General features: G+C 43.1%; 3 protein-coding genes across 3 annotated transcripts; all 3 read left to right on the forward strand.

The window, feature by feature from the left end:
* Positions 1-6,780: 6,780 nt before the first annotated feature.
* LOC119195389 (low choriolytic enzyme-like) lies at positions 6,781-8,951 on the forward strand. The gene is made up of 8 exons (XM_062559565.1): positions 6,781-6,990; positions 7,132-7,150; positions 7,246-7,284; positions 7,382-7,528; positions 7,618-7,735; positions 8,251-8,429; positions 8,516-8,597; positions 8,704-8,951. The coding sequence occupies exons 1-8, from the start codon at positions 6,925-6,927 to the stop codon at positions 8,828-8,830; spliced, it is 777 nt and encodes a 258-aa protein (XP_062415549.1). The 5' UTR covers positions 6,781-6,924; the 3' UTR covers positions 8,831-8,951.
* Positions 8,952-11,212: 2,261 nt separating this feature from the next.
* On the forward strand, positions 11,213-13,892 carry LOC119195387 (low choriolytic enzyme-like). The gene is made up of 8 exons (XM_037450289.2): positions 11,213-11,932; positions 12,073-12,091; positions 12,185-12,223; positions 12,326-12,472; positions 12,562-12,679; positions 13,198-13,376; positions 13,463-13,544; positions 13,653-13,892. Exons 1-8 carry the CDS (start codon positions 11,861-11,863, stop codon positions 13,777-13,779), a joined length of 783 nt encoding a protein of 260 aa, XP_037306186.2. The 5' UTR covers positions 11,213-11,860; the 3' UTR covers positions 13,780-13,892.
* Positions 13,893-15,426: 1,534 nt separating this feature from the next.
* Positions 15,427-18,143, forward strand: LOC119195388 (low choriolytic enzyme-like). Its single transcript, XM_037450290.2, has 8 exons — positions 15,427-16,241; positions 16,383-16,401; positions 16,497-16,535; positions 16,638-16,784; positions 16,874-16,991; positions 17,480-17,658; positions 17,745-17,826; positions 17,933-18,143. The coding sequence occupies exons 1-8, from the start codon at positions 16,176-16,178 to the stop codon at positions 18,057-18,059; spliced, it is 777 nt and encodes a 258-aa protein (XP_037306187.2). The 5' UTR covers positions 15,427-16,175; the 3' UTR covers positions 18,060-18,143.
* The last annotated feature ends 246 nt before the right edge of the window (positions 18,144-18,389 follow it).

Below are 18,389 nucleotides of genomic sequence, written 5' to 3' on the forward strand. Positions count from 1 at the left end.
GAGAGAGAGAGAGAGAGAGAGAGAGAGAGAGAGAGAGAGAGAGAGAGAGAGAGAGAGATGACTGTGGAGGCTGGAGGTGGGAGATTTAGAGGACAGATTCGTCTTTGCGCCCACGTTACGTGGGGGGGGGGGGGGTTATGGAGCTTGACTGCATACAGCTGCATCCATTATGTTCGCGCAGGCTTTATGTCATGCAAACCATCTCGAGGAGATGACAGGAAACCAGCCGGCGGTTCCGTCTGATGTATCACTCGGTTCTGCACCCGACCAGACGAGCGCGGGTAACGGCGCGGAATATCGGATGTAGTCGAGGGAGGGGGGGGGCGGGGGGTTGTGTGTGCTAACCGCTGCATGCTTCAGCACCACGGACAGTGACGGCTTCAAGAAGACACAATATATAGGCATCAGGGCATCAAAGAGAACAGGCAGATGATCCCCTGAAGTGACACTGAAGACTTATTCCAGCGTACATCCTCCATCTGCGTTCCACTGTTCCTGGGTTACTTCCAATGCTGCACACTTTTATTCCCTATACGTTTTTTCCCCAAAATTTTTGCAGTTTGCAGCTGAATATTTGGTGTTTTCTTGATCTTTTGAGGTACCCGATTACTTTCCGTTAGACCAAACGAAGAATTGAGCAGTTCTGACAAGTCACACTTTATTGTTGATGAGAGGCCCGAAGCCACCAGTCATTCATCTCCCCATCGTTAATGCACAGTCGCATCAGCTACAGATGGCTGCAATTGTTGCACAAATGGGTTTCATACTCAATTTCTCCAAGGCTAGAGAGAAATGATCATAGTTTATAGAATATTATTCAGTTTATACACCAGCACTGCCAAAAAGAAGAAGAATGAGTCTCCTGTGACAATGGTGTGTTTTAGCTTTTATCAGTATGCTTTTTCACCTTAATATTATATATATAGAATAAACAATTTAAAAATAAAGGATGAGAAGGAATTCATGGAGTAACAACTACAGATGATATGCTTATAATTTAAAACCGTCTGAGTTCTGTAAATCCAACGATAATACAATCAAATACAGTGCAGGAAAAACGGGTATGCAACAACTTAGTTCCAGCGGGAAAAGATATCCGTTTGCTTTAATGTGTGTTGTAAAAAACACGAGAGAACATGTAATTTAAAGTCAGCCTAATTGGAGACTGCTCATTCACCTCTGGAACGGTGCGGGTGATGAGCGATGCAACATTAAAACGCTGACTGCAAATCCCAGTGGGGACAGAAAGTATTCCTCCCGCCTCTGCACTCTCGCCTCCGATCCGACGCCTGCAACCGCTTTAATGCGCCGACATGCGCTGGGAGCCCAGCAAACGGGCCGTGACCGGAGGATGGTCGGCCCGACCGCGTGCAGGTTTTACGAGGAATAAACCTACAGACCTTTACGAGGACATGCTGGTAAATTTGGAAGCTCATTATAAAAAAAAGACCTTCACGGTTAAGCGGGAGCCTGCGAGGCCCAAGGATGTGTCGGTAAAGGTCACCAAGCAAAAAAAAAAAAAGAAAAAAGCCCCACACTGACAGTATTAACAGTTAAGTGAGCCTTTGTGGCCTTTTGCCATCCCGTGCTACGGGTCTGGCAGGGTGGGCCTGTTGTGGCAGTTCCGTTTCCCTAAACACCACTAATCGGACATCTGTAGGGACGGATAAAGTCCAGATTGGCCGCTCTCTCCGTCGATAGCCAGCCTCCCGCCCACCCCCCCCCCCCCCCAACCGGGGCCAGCACTCACACGACTGGCCTGACGCGCGGCCCCGCCGGGGCTTTCTTCACGGTTGGCTAGCGGCGCACACGGCGAGAGCCCACCGGGGACGGAGTGTCTGGCGCCCCTCTGAAGATCGGGCCACCGGCGCCAAGAAACTGTCCTGCGGCGCCGGTTGTCCCAACGAGGCCCGGCGGCGGCGGCGGCTCACAGTGCTGCCTGCTGGCTGGCTTTGCAAAGTGCAGCTATCCGTAACACCTCCAAGGGGGGGCGGGCGTGTGTGTCTATGCAACATCCATAACTTTTCCCATTGGGAAGGTGTCCTGCCAGCAGGCTCCAAAATCTCATTACGCCAGGCAGGAAATGGCTTCTGAAGATCTCTCGGCGAGCCGCGCTCTTGGACGCGAGGGCCACGGTTCTTCATATGTATCAGCGGCACAGAGCTGGCGATACGCCTGCTCGCTTCAAGGAGGCTGCAACTGCAGCACTACACCAAGCACACAAACCTCCATGAATGGCGAGGCACGTGCCGTTGCTTCACAAAGCACCAACTGTTGCGGTCTTGTGCAAATTAATTTTGGGCTGAGAGTTTTCGGAGATTTAATGAATTTGAATTCTTCCACCGAGTCTTGTTAAGTGAAGGGCGCTTATTCCATGTGATGTTAAATACAGCTCAGCGGAACGATGAAGATGAAAAATAGCAGCGCCTAAAGTCTCATTAGGGGATTTTCTACATCTGGGTGAAATGTTTAAATGAGTAAGCTTGTATACACTGACTGGGGAATTTAAAAGAAGGAGGTGAAGGAAGTCGAGAAGGAGAGGAAGATTTAGAGAAAGAACATTTAAAAAGGAAAATGTATTCAGCTATTTTGTCGCATGTAGCATATGTAAAAGTAGGTTTAATAATTTAGGTCAAATGACTAATTTGTCTTGAATCCTCATTTAAAGTTGCTGCCAAGTGCATTTTCACCTTGAGCCATAATTATTTACAGCTCAAAGTGGCGATCCATTAAATCACACCTCGTAATAAACAGACCTCTTCATCTTATAATGAAAAAAGAACAGCTTTCATACCGCGCTGTGAGAACGATGCTCGGTCTAATCCGACACAATAATCTGTGCACTCACAGTGTTCCCACCCAGCCTGGGTGTGACCTGTGCAAAGAAAAGCCAAATAAACAGCAACCCACTAAACAAAATCCCATAACCCCGAGCAGGCCCACTCTTTTGCAACAAGAGTTTTTGGAACAGAGGGCTTATTTTATTTAAAATCCCAAATTCTTTACAACATGCAAAGCAGTATACTATGTAATCAGCACAGCTGTCTGCAGATGTTTTAGCAGCACGTCCATTTGTGACAAGACTCAGCAGACTGTGCATGCGTTTTCTTGGTCAGAGTTGTGCTTGGAGCTAAGTGCTAATGAAGGGTTGCTAACATTAGCCGGTATTCACCATGTGCACCATCCTGGTTGACTCTAGCATGCTAACATCTGCTAATTAGCTTAATTGGGGCTAGGTAGCTAAATTAGGGTTAATTAGCTAACATAATGTGGCCGACGGGAGTCTACATGTTGTATTTCTTTGTTATAGTACAGATAGTTATAGTACAACCTAAAAAATAATGATCTCTTTAATCATTTTACATTTTTATATTAATCTAATTATATTCTTGTACAAAGTAAATCAATAATTAAATCACGTATTGAAAAAGTATATTGCAATTTTAATTGTACCTACCGGAATAATGAAGGGTGTCAAGGGAATGCATTTTATTTAATTTATTCAAAATAGCAAAATAATTCATACCGTAAAAGCAAAAGAACTCTTTTCATATCAGTGGATTTAGAGTGGAAGTTGGGAAACGGGCTTCAAACCACTTCTCCAACGTCATCGGATCTCGACAGGCCCGGGGAAACGTGATGAGTCATACTCTGCCATCCCATAATGAAACACTTCTGGGACTTGCCTAGGCGGGACTATGATGACATGGGCTGATTGTGAATATAACATTTGTTTTTCCTGCATATGGAGCCTTTTAGAATAGAATCCTAAAAATCCGCCTTCTAAAGCTTGACGCATTGAATTGTAACAATAAAACACCTGATCTGATTCACTGTTTGCCTGACTCTCGGTCTGGTAATTTATACAAATTAAGACTCTGTATTACATTTGTCCGCGTTCGTCTGAATGTCAATTAGTGTAAACAAGATGTTTACCTTCACTGATTGACGTCATTCCAGAGAAGAGAGAAGAGAGAAGGGGAGACATGGAGACAAAGAGCTGCTTTTTAGAAACCTGTTAAAGATTTTGCCATTACTCTTGATTTACTGACGCTACAAAAAGTAGCAGTCGGGAAACGAGTCATCCGGAGAGTAAGTAACAGTAACATCCGTCTCGATTTGAGAGCCGCTTGTAAGAAGCACACGATGCGTCCGGTGTGAACGCGGTGCGTGGGGGGTGGGGGGGGGGGGTGGGGGGGTGGGTCGCTGCTTCGGCGTGCCAAGTTTAAGGGCGAGCGTGTAGGCCATCTGTGTGAGGAGGAGGAGAGGGGGGGGGGGGGGGGGGGGGGGGAGCTAGAGTGGAGCGCGCTAATGCGTTTCATTTCACAGGGCGGGGTCCTCTCGGTGCGCCCTGAACCCCGAGCGCTGTTGTTCGGGAGTCTGTTGGCTGAACTGATATCGCTGGTCCGCTGTCGTCCTTGGACATGCGAGTAGAAGGCCGAGATGTACCCCGCCGCAGTGGAGGGTAATGGGGGGGTGTGTGGGCCATTAGCGTTGTTTGGTGTTCCTGTGCCAAAATTTCCCATCTGCTCCACCCCCGCCCCCCAACCCCCACCACACAAGTCCACCTCCTAATGCAACGGAAGTCATGCAGGGAAACGAGAAACGAAAGCCTTTTCTTCCATTAGTGACTGAAAGTGTAATGAGAAATTGCCATTTGAATTTTGCAGAGCCCAATGTGACGTCTCCAAGTGCCAAAGATGTACGGATGGAAGAAGCATCACATTTACCTGTAGGAGTGGGCTGCCAAAGTGTCTGAGTTCATTGTGGGCTAAAATTCCCCCTGTTGGAAATCAACATGTTTGCAGCCTTTATGAAAACTCACACATGTAAGAGCTCAAGATGTGGGACTGCTGTACCTTTTAGACACAGTTTTAAGCTGTGATTAAAAACTGGAGTGAACTTGCCCTCATGCAGCTCCCTGAAGCGTGGTTGAAACCAGCAGGATCAAAGATGAGGTTTAAGTCCACTGAAGGCGGCAAAAAGAAAAATACAGGAGGACAAAGGGGAAAGCGCAAGTGGGAATTCTACCACTATAAAAATGTTTGGAGAGAAAGCGCTTTTGGCGAGTGGCACCGGACCGACAGCCAGTTGAATGAGAACTACTCGGGCGGGGGGGAGGGGGGTCCATTAGGGATGAAGCTCAGCTGAAAGGACGGCTCGTACATCATTGAGCATTACTCGTGCTGTGCTCTGTCGCCGAAACACAAATTGGATCACCTGTGCACACTGACGCGGATCAGGCGGACGCACACGCGCACACACACACACACACAGGATTGTGCAAAGAAGCAAAAATGCACGACGCAAATGCTGGTGAACTCACGCATCCGTAGGACTTTATTGGGCTTGCAGGGACAGGAGTTCACACAGGCAGCACCTGCAGTGTGTCTCTCTTTAAAACACACACACACACACACACACACACACAATAAATGCCACATTATTGTGATGCAGCGCGGGGGACCACCACGTCGTGTAAAAGGCTGCTATGATGGAATCTCCACATGAAGCTGCCGGCCTTGACATGTGAAATCAGATCCTAAATCTGTTTATGGCGCCCCCTCTTCCCTGGTAGACGGATCCACAAGGGGGGGCCAATGATTTATTAGCGAGGCCTTTCGATAAATCTAAATATTCATCGTTCTAAACAGCCCATGTCTGGATTTGGAGTTTTTTTTTGTTTGTGGCTGGTCTTTCCAGCTGAGACCGTCAGCAGCGTGTTAAATAATGAATGTTTACAGACAGTTTTTTTCTATTGGACAATAGAAGATTGGAAAAACGTTGCCTGGTCTGATGAGTCTCGATTTCTGCTGCGACATTCGGATGGTAGGGTCAGAATTTGGCGTCTACAACATGAAAGCATGGATCCATCCTGCCTTGTATCAACGGTTCAGGCTGGTGGTGGTGGTGTCATGGTGTGGGGAATATTTTCTTGGCACTCTTTGGGCCCCTTGGTACCAATTGAGCATCGTTGCAACGCCACAGCCTACCTGAGTATTGTTGCTGACCATGTCCATCCCTTTATGACCACAATGTACCCAACTTCTGATGGCTACTTTCAGCAGGATAATGCGCCATGTCATAAAGCTGGAATCATCTCAGACTGGTTTCTTGAACATGACAATGAGTTTGCTGTACTCAAATGGCCTCCACAATCACCAGATCTCAATCCAATAGAGCATCTTTGGGATGTGGTGGAACGGGAGATTCGCATCATGGATGTGCAGCCGACAAATCTGCGGCAAATGTGTGATGCCATCATGTCAATATGGACCAAACTCCCTGAGGAATGCTTCCAGCACCTTGTTGAATCTATGCCACGAAGAATTGAGGCAGTTCTGAAGGCAAAAGGGGGTCCAACCCGTTACTAGCATGGGGTACTTAATAAAGTGGCCGGTGAGTGTATGTTCCAATGGCAGTGCGTTAGCTAGCGAAAAAACTGCTAACGTTAGCTTCAGCAACACGGATGAAGAATGACGCCGTTTGGTCCGACGGAGTTTGGTCTGACGGAGTTTGGTCTGACGGAGTTTGGTCTGACGCCGTTTAGTCTAAGAATTACGTTTTTTCTGAGACTGAAGCCCTTTCACCTTAGTCTGAGGACTTTTGGTCTGAGACCGGACGCCCTTTCGTTTGAGTCTGACGCTTGAGTCCGAGATCTGAGGATGTCCTAAAATGAACACCGTACTTTGGTCATTGTACTGTAACCCACCCCCCCCCCCCCCGCCCCCCACACACACACACACTCCACCTCCCCTCAGAACAACATCAACCCCTTGAGGCAACAGTGGGCACTCCCATCAGCTGTGTGTTCAGGCCCATCCGACACCTTGCACTAATCTCTGCACACAGACCACGGTGTATGAAGTCGGCCCCGCGTTGACTAAAAGCATCGTCTACGAGCATCAGCACCTTCAGACAAAGATGGATCTCAGAGCAGCGTTTTCTCTTCTTCTGGTTCTGGGCCTCAGTTGTGCCGAAGAGGGCATCGTAAGTCCTAACTCACTGAGTATCGCAGAGAGCATCTTGTTTCCTCCACAGTCTCCCGTATCATTGGTGGTGTTCTGTGTCTGAGTTATTGGGGTTATGCTGCAGGACATGTTGTTCACCTTCTACTTTTTTTTCCCACAGGATCATGACACTGCTAAGGGTAAAAGACCTAACCTATATAAAAGACAAAATCAGATATGACCAATGGGATTTGATGTAAAAAATGACTGTTTTGCTTCCACATATGTTTAATAGAAGAGGATCTAACCACAGTTATTATGAGGATGAACAACGGTGAGTCACAAGTTCGGGGTAATAAGTTTCACTAATATTTCCATATTTAGTCATAGAAATCATACTGGAGTTCATCGCTTTTCTATTTCCTTTATAGGGTCAGATGGCTATCTGTTGGAAGGAGATATGGTGATTCCAACAAAAAGGAATGCCATGCAGTGCAGTAATGCAAAATATAGCTGTCTCTGGCAAAGGGGTGCTAGCGGCTACGTGGAAGTCCCATTCGTGATGAGCAATGATTACGGTAAGTTTAAGAAACCTCGCACATAGGCGTTTAATTCACACACAGAATCTTCGATGCCACTAATGAGCGACTTTATTTCCTGATTTTAGACGACACTGAGAAGAGTGTGATTTACGCCGCGATGAACGAGTTCAGGGACAAAACCTGCATCCGCTTTGTTCCACGTCGCGGTGAGATCGCGTACCTGAGCATCCAATCGAGATTCGGGTGGGTCAACGTCTAAAAGCATTCCTCTATAAACGTACAGAGCACACATCCAATGAATCAGTATCACGGCAAAGTTAAACAGAACTTTGCCAGATGTGTGACCCATAACATCTACACAGTGTACTGAGGCAGCAGCATCATAATCTCAAATACATTAACTTTAGTAAAGGTATTTATAGCAGATCGATTGCAGAACAGTTGTATATCTTTGGCTTTTTTGGATGGTTTGATTCAAACCGGTTACAGAGAGACTAAAAAGAAGAACAAGAACAACTGGACAGACATGCCAATGGACAAAAAAGTCAAAGAATTAACATTTGCATGGGTCCCAGTCTGGGGGACTTGTTTCTGAGAGGGGGCTTTTACATGTCTGGCCCTCTTCCCTTTAGCTGAAAGCAATGGCGCCCAAACATCTGTCCATCCAGCAGTGTAATTATTATGTTCATATAGCTGATCACATGACACCACGAAGTCCACGCTATCCGGCTCTGTCCCCCCCCCCCCCCCCCCGTCAGGTGTTCCTCGTTTGTGGGCCGCATCGGGGACAGACAGGTGGTGTCACTGCAGAGGAACGGCTGCGTGCAAAGGGGCATCGTCCAGCACGAGCTGTTGCACGCGCTGGGCTTCTACCACGAGCACACTCGCGCCGACCGCGACAATTACATCTCAATCAAGTGGAACAACATCGCTTCTTGTGAGCGTCTGCGCCGTAGTTTGTGAAGCGCTCCATGCGTCCTGCTGGCCTAGTCTGTGTCTAATGATCTTCTTTTTGCTTGCCAGATAATCAGTACAACTTTGTGAAGCAGGAATCGGATTATCTCAACACTCCGTATGATTACACATCCGTGATGCACTACGGAAAGTAAGGTCACTTTAATGGAGGGCATATTTCTATTCTCTTACTAAAGAAACTAAGTTATGAATGATATTTTTTTGACGATTCACGTTTCCTGTGTCCAAATCTGCAGAACGGCCTTCGCAAATGCGGGAACAGAGTCCATAATCCCGATCCCCGACCCCAATGTTCCCATTGGGCAAAGAGTGACTATGTCCCAAATCGACCTTCTCCGGATCAGGAGACTCTACAAGTGCTGATGTCACCCACGTGATTGTTAACATTCATGTGACGTCATGATAATAAAACTATTTAATTCACTCAATTCTTTTACTTGATAGTAAAGTACAAATAGCAATTTGTTGTGAATTTTAAATGGGCAATCTACACGTTGAGCGGGTCAAAGAAAATGACCCAGTGTCGAGACAAAATATATTTTTTCAGTTACAGGATATTTTGGTCCCGGCTGCTTTCACAATTAAATTTATGATAATTAAATTTTTGATGGTCGATAAAAAAAAGTATTCACTTTCATTCTACTAACATAAAATGTTTTATATTTTAAGTTTTTTTCTACTATTTTTATGTGAAAATAAACGTTCACTGTAACAAATTACTGTAAAATTACGAGGAATTCTCAACAGCAGCATACAGTTATTCGTCAATACAGTTGAATACTGTAAAATACTGCAACGGTTGACGTCTTGAAAGAAAATATTTTTTACAGCACGCTACTGTTTAAAGTTGCGGTATACTACTGTATTTATTCCTTTATGGGTTGACTCTACCTCCGCCCACTACTCACATCATATAATCACATTGCATCAAGTGTCTACTTCTTATTCAGCACTTTCAATGTAAAAACTATAACTTATTTTGTTCTTACATCGCACTAATTCACCAAGTTAAATTCCTCTATGTGTAACACAAAATTCAATCACAACATCCGGGACCACAAGGAAGAGCAATAGATTCTAGATTCAAGATCAGGAGCGTGCGTCAAGCAAAAGGAGGGAGCACCCAATACAACTTCGGATTGTCGGCAGCATGGTGACCGGATTGCAGCAATGTCCAATAATAACGGGGCTTTAACTCTCCTGGGTCTCCTGTGTGCTTGGTAGTATTCCGGCTACAGCATTTGGTAACGTTATATTCATTTAACTGTTAATTCAACGATCCCACAGAAGATACGATCTTTTATTCATGTTGTGAAACCTAAAGGAGGCTTATGTGAATTTGGCAGACTCTGTTACAGAGGAGCGAATATTATTTCATATAAATTAAATATTTACGCCTTATGTTTGATGAGAATAATATACTCTCATTAGTAGACACATAGGTCATTATAGTGAAAAGTGAAAACAAGTTTTTCTTTTAAATCTTATCAAGAGTTGAGTACTAAGTGCAATACGACACCTAATATTCCTTCTCTTTTATCACAGTCTTGTGCTTCCTTGGGCTGAATCCAGAAAGAAGGACAAAGAACAACCAGGGGATGGTGGTGTCTCCAAGGACAGGGAAGCTGGTCCAGAAGAAGGCAACAAATCTCCATCCCCATGTGTCCACGCTGATAAAAAACCTCTCTGACTTTGAGTGGGACTTTATGTGGCCGTCTCCATATTTCCACACAGGACATTGGAAAAAAGAGCACCAGGATGCAGTGTACCACCTCTCCTTCTCCCTGGGTAACACTTTTTACAATTGGTGTTTAGTTCCCTAAAAATTTAGTTCCAGAGTTTGTCTTGGTTGTAGATTGTTGAGAATGTTTTCCAATTGTATTCAACAGTTATTTAAGTATTTTTAATGTTTTTTGTTGTTGAAAATGTTTGCATTTGTTGTAATAAATCCATTTTTAGGTTTGATTTGTATTTTTAAAAATGTGATTACTGTGTATGTTTGACACTGCTTTAACTATAATAAAAGTATGTTTTTGAAAGGCTATCTCTTGTTTGAGTCCTTTTTATGTTAGAAATTCTAAAGGGGTTTTATTTTGAAATGGAACTGATTTTATTCAATAAATGATAAGCATCATACTGTAAATATACATTGTACAGTACTGTAAAAATTTACAGTAAATAACTGTTCATGGGAATGACGGTAGGAACAGTAAAATAACAGTATAATGCTGTTTCTATACAGCACTGTGTTTATTTTTCAGTAGTAAGCTGTGGTCGTAATTTACAGTAAGCATGCTGTAGAATTACAGTAGAATACAGGAAATGTGGCTGCCAGTAGATTACTGTAAATTAGAGTGGAAATAGATTACAGTGTTAACAAAACGATAGAGAGTAATTTAATGAGATACAACAAAGATGGAGGGCAAATATGTGGCAATGTTGTCATAATTGAGTTTATTTCAAAATTTGGGGTTTCCGGAACACAGAGAGTGCTGCTGTGTTTCAGGCAACCCGGCCTTTGAAAGCATCATATGTGTAAGGACACAAGATTAATAACCCCCCCCCCCCCCCCATCATTTCAGTTCATTCTGTGACTGAAAAGCAAACGAGTCTAACAATAAAATAATTACAAAAAGGTTGACATTGAAATATTGAGTGACTAAGTTTTATAAAGAAACTACAGACAGCTGTCAATCACTATTAATTAGTAGTTTTTTTTCTCTTTTCTTTTTCTCTGCTCAAACATTTATTACAGCTCCTTATTATCTGTCCCTCAATGAATTCATTGAGGATTCAATCTGAGTTGGTGTTGCATATTTCAGCTAAGCATGTGTTTTTGTAATTGATGAAAATTAAAAATAATTCGTTTCATAGCTAGGAATAAGTTAATTTCACATTAATAAATGGTGACTATTTCCTTGATTAACCCTAGAGAATAGTCTCACAGCCCAACGGGACGTCATTAAATAGCTTGTTTACAATCGGTCCAAAACCCACAAACATTCAACGCACTATAAATATATAAATGCCCCAATTATTTGTTTTATTTTGTCAGCGATCCGCTATTTTTAGAATAAAAGTTCACGACGGGTCCGGATCTCATTCGGAGCTTCCCTGCTGTTCAAAAAGGCCATCTGAAATCTGATGCTAAGCGAGTTGACAGTAGCCTTTGGTCATTTTACTGTAACTCCCCCACACACACACACCCCACCCCTCCTCAGAACAACATCTACCCCTTGAGGCAACAGTGGGCACTCCCATCAGCTGTGTGTTCAGGCCCATCCGACACCTTGCTCTAATCTCTGCACACAGACTGCGGCGTATAAAGTCGGCCCCGCTTGTACATCAGCATCCAAAAGCGTCGTCTACGAGCATCAGCACCTTCAGACAAAGATGGAGCTCAGAGCAGCGTTTTCTCTTCTTCTGGTTCTGGGCCTGGGCCTCAGTTGCGCCGAAGAGGGCATCGTAAGTCCTAACTCACTGAGTATCGCCGAGAGCATCTCGTTTCCTCCACAGTCTCCCGTATCATTGGTGGTGTTCTGTGTCCGAGTTATTGGGGTTATGTTGCAGGACATGTTGTTTAACTTCTACTTTTTTCCCCACAGGATCATGACACTGCTAAGGGTAAGAGACCTAACCTAAATGAAAGTCAAAATCAGGTATGACCAATGGGATTTGATGTAAAAAATGACTTTTTCTTCCACGTATGTTTAATAGAAGAGGATCTAACCACAGTTATTATGAGGATGAACAACGGTGAGTCACAACTAAAGTTTGGGGTAGTAAGTTTCACTAATATTTCTATATTTAGTCATAGAAATCATACTGGAGTTCATCGCTTTTCTAATTCCTTTATAGGGTCAGATGGCTATCTGTTGGAAGGAGATATGGTGATTCCAACAAAAAGGAATGCCATGCAGTGCAGTAATGCAAAATATAGCTGTCTCTGGCAAAGGGGGGCTAGCGGCTACGTGGAAGTCCCATTCGTGATGAGCAATGATTACGGTAAGTTTAAGAAACCTCGCACACAGGCGTTTAATTCGCACACAGAATCTTCGATGCCACTAATGAGCGACTTTAATTCCTGATTTTAGACGACACTGAGAAGAGCGTGATTTACGCCGCGATGAACGAGTTCAGGGACAAAACCTGCATCCGCTTCGTTCCACGTCGCGGTGAGATCGCGTACCTGAGCATCCAATCGAGACTCGGGTGGGTCAACGTCTAAAAGCATTCCTCTAAAAACGTACAGAGCACACATCCAATGAATCAGTATCACGGCAAAGTTAAACAGAACTTTGCCAGATGTGTGACCCATAACATCTACACAGTGTACTGAGGCAGCAGTATCATAATCTCAAATACATTAACTTTAGTAAAGGTATTTATAGCAGATCGATTGCAGAACAGTTGTATATCTTTGGCTTTTTTGGATGGTTTGATTCAAACCGGTTACAGAGAGACTAAAAAGAAGAAGAACAACAACAACAACAACTGGACAGACATGCAAATAGACAAAAAAGTCAAAGAATTAACATTTGCATGGGTCCCAGTCTGGGGGACTTGTTTCTGAGAGGGGGCTTTTACATGTCTGGCCCTCTTCCCTTTAGCTGAAAGCAATGGCGCCCAAACATCTGTCCATCCAGCAGTGTAATTATTATGTTCATACAGCTGATCACGTGACACCATGGAGTCCACGCTAACTGGCTCCATCTCCCCCCCCCCGTCAGGTGTTCCTCGTTTGTAGGCCGCATCGGGGACATACAGGTGGTGTCACTGCAGAGGAACGGCTGTGTGCAAAGGGGCATCGTCGAGCACGAGCTGATGCACGCGCTAGGCTTCTACCACGAGCACACTCGCGCCGACCGCGACAATTATATCTCAATCAAGTGGGACAACATCGCTTCTTGTGAGCGTCTGCGCCGTAGTTTGTGAAGCCCTCCATGCGTCCTGCTGGCCTAGTCTGTGTCTGATGATCTTCTTTTTGCTTGCCAGATAATCAGTACAACTTTGTGAAGCAGGATTCGGATTATCTCAACACTCCGTATGATTACACATCCGTGATGCACTACGGAAAGTAAGGTCACTTTATTGGAGAGCATATTTCTATTCTCTTACTATAGAAACTCAGTTATGCATGATATATTTTTTGGATGATTCATGTTTCCTGTGTCCAAATCTGCAGAACGGCCTTCGCAAATCCGGGAACAGAGTCCATAATCCCGATCCCCGACCCCAAAGTTCCCATCGGGCAAAGAGTGACTATGTCCCAAATCGACCTTCTCCGGATCAAGAGACTCTACAAGTGCTGATGTCACCCACGTGTTTGTTAACATTTATGTGACGTCATGATAATAAAACTATTTCATTCACTCAATTCTTTTGTCTTTTACTTGATAGAAAAGTATAAATAGCAATTTGTCGAGACAAAATATTTTTTTTCACTTCACACAGGAAATCTTGGTCCCTGCTGCTTCCATTTTAACAATTAATCTTTCAAATATACGATAATTATATTTTTGATGGTCGACAAAAAAAGTATTCATTTTCATTCTACTAACATGAAATGTTTTACATTTGAAGTTGTTTTCTACTAGACCATGTCATTTTTTTTTTTAAATAAACGTGTGAAACGTTCAGTGTAACAAATTACGAGGAATTCTCAACAGTAGCATACTGTTAATCGTCAATACAGTTGAATACTGTAAAATATTGCAACCGTTGAGGTCTTGGTAGAAAATATTTTTTACATCACGCTACTGTTTAAAGTTGCGGTATACTACTTTATTTATTCATTTATGGGTTGACTCTACCTCCGCCCAATACTCACATCATATAATCACATTGCATCAAGTGTCTACTTCTTATTTAGCAATTTCAATGTAAAAACTATAACTTATTTTGTTCTTACATCGCACTAATTCACCAAGTCAAATTCCTCTATGTGTAACATATGACAATAAATGGCTTCTGATTCTAATCTGTTCAAGACAGTGTAAAGAAATGTATAGACATTATCGATCCGTGATTGTAATCAGGGTGGGAAAGTTTGATCATTTTCATGACTATAAACAAAGCGCTAAAGTGGACCGAGCTGGATAGCAGTCGACTCCGGCAGTCCGACTCGGTTTTGGTCGTGCGTTGCGATGCTCATGAAGCATTTGGCGGACTGTTGCAGACGGGCGAATGTTATTTCATATAAATGAAATATTTACGCCTTATGTTAGATGAGAATAATATTCTCTCATTAGTAGACACATAGGTCATTATAGTGAAAAAAGGTTTTTCTTGTAAATTTTATAAAGAGTTCAGTACTAAGTGCAATACAACATTATTTTGAAATGTAACTCATTTAAATTAATAAATTATAAGCGTCATACTGTAAATATACATTTTACAGTACTGTAAAAATTTACAGTGTATAACTGTTCATGGGCATGGTGGTAGGAACAGTAAAATAACTGTATAATGCTGTTTCTATACAGCACTGTACTGTGTTTATTTTTCAGCAGTATGCTGTTGTCGTAATTTACAGTGAGCATGCGGTAGAATTACAGTAGAATACAGGAAATGTGGCTGCCAGTAGATTACTGTAAAATAAAGGGGAAATAGATTACAGTGTTAACAAAACCATAGAGAGTAATTTAATGAGATACAACAAAGATGGAGGGCAAATATGTGGCAATGTTGTCATAATTGAGTTTATTTCAAAATTTTGGGTTTTCTGAACATAGAGAGTGCTGCTGTGTTTCAGGCAACCCGGCCTTTGAAAACATCATATGTGTTAGGACACAAGATAACTACCCCCCCACCCAATCATTTCAGTTAATTCTGCAAATGAAAACCAACGAGTCAAACAAGAAAAATACTTAAACTTAATAAAACTTTTAAACAAAGGTTGTTGGGGTTTTACTTGGGGGGGGGGGGGTTGCTGCAAATAATTGCAAAAAGGTTGACATTGAAATATTGAGTGACTATGTTTTATAAAGAAACTACAGACAGCGGTCAATCAGTATTAATTAGTAGTTTTTTTTATTCTCTTTTCTTTTTCTCTGCTCATACATTTATTACAGCTCCTTATTATCTGTCCCTCAATGAATTCATTGAGGATTCAATCTGAGTTGGTGTTGCATATTTCAGCTAAGCATGTGTTTTTGTAATTGATGAAAATGAAAAATAATTTGTTTTGTAGCTAGGAAAAAGTTATTTTCTCATTAACAAATGGTGACTATTTCCTTGATTAATCCTAGAGAACAGTCTCACAGCCCAACGGGACGTCATTAAATAGCTTATTTACAATCGGTCCAAAACCCCAAAACATTCAACGCACTATTAATATAAAAATGACCCTATTATTTGTTTTATATTGTTAGCGATCCGTTATTTTCAGAATAAACGTTCACGACGGGTCCAGATCTCATTCGGAGATTCCCTGCTGTTTAAAAAGGCCGTCTGAAATCTGATGCTAAGCGAGTTGACCGCAGCCTTTGGTCTTTGTACTGTAACCCCCCCCTCACACACCCCACCCCTCCTCAGAACAACATCTACCCCTTGAGGCAACAGTGTGCACTCCCATTAGCTGTGTGTTCAGGCCCATCCGACACCTTGCTCTAATCTCTGCACACAGACCGCGGTGTATAAAGACGGCCCCACATGGACTTCCGCATCCAAAAGCGTCGTCTACGAGCATCAGCACCTTCAGACAAATATGGATCTCAGAGCAGTGTTTTCTCTTCTTCTGGTTCTGGGCCTCAGTTGTGCCGAAGAGGGCATCGTAAGTCCTAACTCACTGAGTATTGCCGAGAGCATCTCGTTTCCTCCACAGTCTCCCGTATCATTGGTGGTGTTCTGTGTCTGAGTTATTGGGGTTATGCTGCAGGACATGTTGTTTACCTTCTACTTTTTTTCCCCACAGGATCATGACACTGCTAAGGGTAAGAGACCTAACCTAAATGGAAGTCAAAATCAGGTATGACCAATGGGATTTGATGTAAAAAATGACTGTTTTTTTTCCACGTATGTTTAATAGAAGAGGATCTAACCACAGTTATTATGAGGATGAACAACGGTGAGTCACAACTAAAGTTTGGGGTAGTAAGTTTCACTAATATTTCTATATTTAGTCATAGAAATCATACTGGAGTTCATTGCTTTTCTATTTTCTTTACAGGGTCAGATGGCTATCTGATGGAAGGAGATATGGTGATTCCAACAAAAAGGAATGCCATCAAGTGCAGTAATTCAAGAGATAGCTGTCTCTGGCCAAAGGGTGCTAGCGGCTTCGTGGAAGTCCCATTCGAGATGAGCGATAATTACGGTACGTTTAAGAAACCTCGCACACAGGCATTTAATTCACACACAGAATCTTTGATGCCATTAATGGGCGACTTTAATTCTCGATTTTAGACGACACCGACAAGAGTGTGATTTACGCCGCGATGAACGAGTTCAGGGCCAAAACCTGCATCCGCTTCGTTCCACGTCGCGGTGAGACCGCGTACCTGAGCATCCAACCGAGAGCCGGGTGGGTCAACGTCAAAAAGCATTCCTCTAAAAAACGTACAGATCACATTGAATGAATCAGTATCACGGCAAAGTTAAACAGAACTTTGCCAGATGTGTAACCCATAACATCTACACAGCGTACTGAGCCAGCAGCATCATAATTTCAAATACATTCACTTTTTTAAAGGTATTTATAGCATTTTGATTGCAGAACAGTTGTATATTTTTGGCATTTTTGGATGGTTTGACGCAAACAGAGAGACTAAAAACAACTGGACAGAGATGCAAAGAGACACAAAAGTCAAAGAATTAACATTTGCATGGGTCCCAGTCTGGGGGACTTGTTTCTGAGATGGGGCTTTTACATGTCTGGCCCTCTTCCCTTCAGCTGAAAGCAATGGCACCCAATCATCTGTCCGTCCAGCACTGTAATTCATATGTTCATACAGCTGATCACGTGACACCACGGAGTCCACGCTAACCGGCTCCGGCTCCGTCCCCCGTCAGGTGTTTCTCGTCGGTGGGCCGCGTCGGGTTCTTACAGGTGGTGTCACTGCAGAGGTTCGGCTGCGTGGTAAACGGCATCGTTGAGCACGAGCTGATGCACGCGCTGGGCTTCTACCACGAGCACACTCGCGCCGACCGCGACAATTACGTCTCAATCAAGTGGGACAACATCTCTTCTGGTGAGGGTCCGCGCCGTAGTTTGTGAAGCGCTCCAAGCGTCCTGCGGGTCCAGTCGGTGTCTAATGATCTTCTTTTTGCTTGCCAGATATGCAGTATAACTTTGTGAAACAGGATTCGGATTATCTCAACACTCCGTATGATTACACATCCGTGATGCACTACGGAAAGTAAGGTCACTTTATTGGAGGGCATATTTCTATTCTCTTACTATAGAAACTCAGTTATGCATGATATTTTTTTGATGATTCATGTTTCCTTTGTCCAAATCTGCAGAACGGCCTTCGCAAATCCGGGAACAGAATCCATGATCCCGATCCCCGACCCCAAAGTTCCCATCGGGCAAAGAGTGACTATGTCCCAAATCGACCTTCTCCGGATCAAGAGACTCTACAAGTGCTGATGTCACCCAGGTGTTTGTTAACATTCATGTGACGTCATGATAATAAAACTATTTCATTCACTCAATTCTTTTGTCTTTTACTTGATTGTAAAGTATTAATAGCAATTTGGTGTGAATTTTAAAAATGGGCAAAATACATATTTAGCTGGTCAAAGAAAATATATATTTTTTTAAAATCAAGTTGCAGGATATTTCGATCTCTATGGCTTTTATTCCAATTTTGTAATTCATTTTTCCATTGTCAAAACGTATTTGTTATTTACACTATAAAAATCTCTGAATATTCATTTTTCATTCTACTGATAAAAACTAAAAATTTATTTTCTACTG

The sequence above is a fragment of the Pungitius pungitius genome, chromosome 20 (genome assembly GCF_949316345.1).
Source record: "Pungitius pungitius chromosome 20, fPunPun2.1, whole genome shotgun sequence".
In the NCBI taxonomy this organism is placed as follows: Eukaryota; Metazoa; Chordata; class Actinopteri; order Perciformes; family Gasterosteidae; genus Pungitius; species Pungitius pungitius.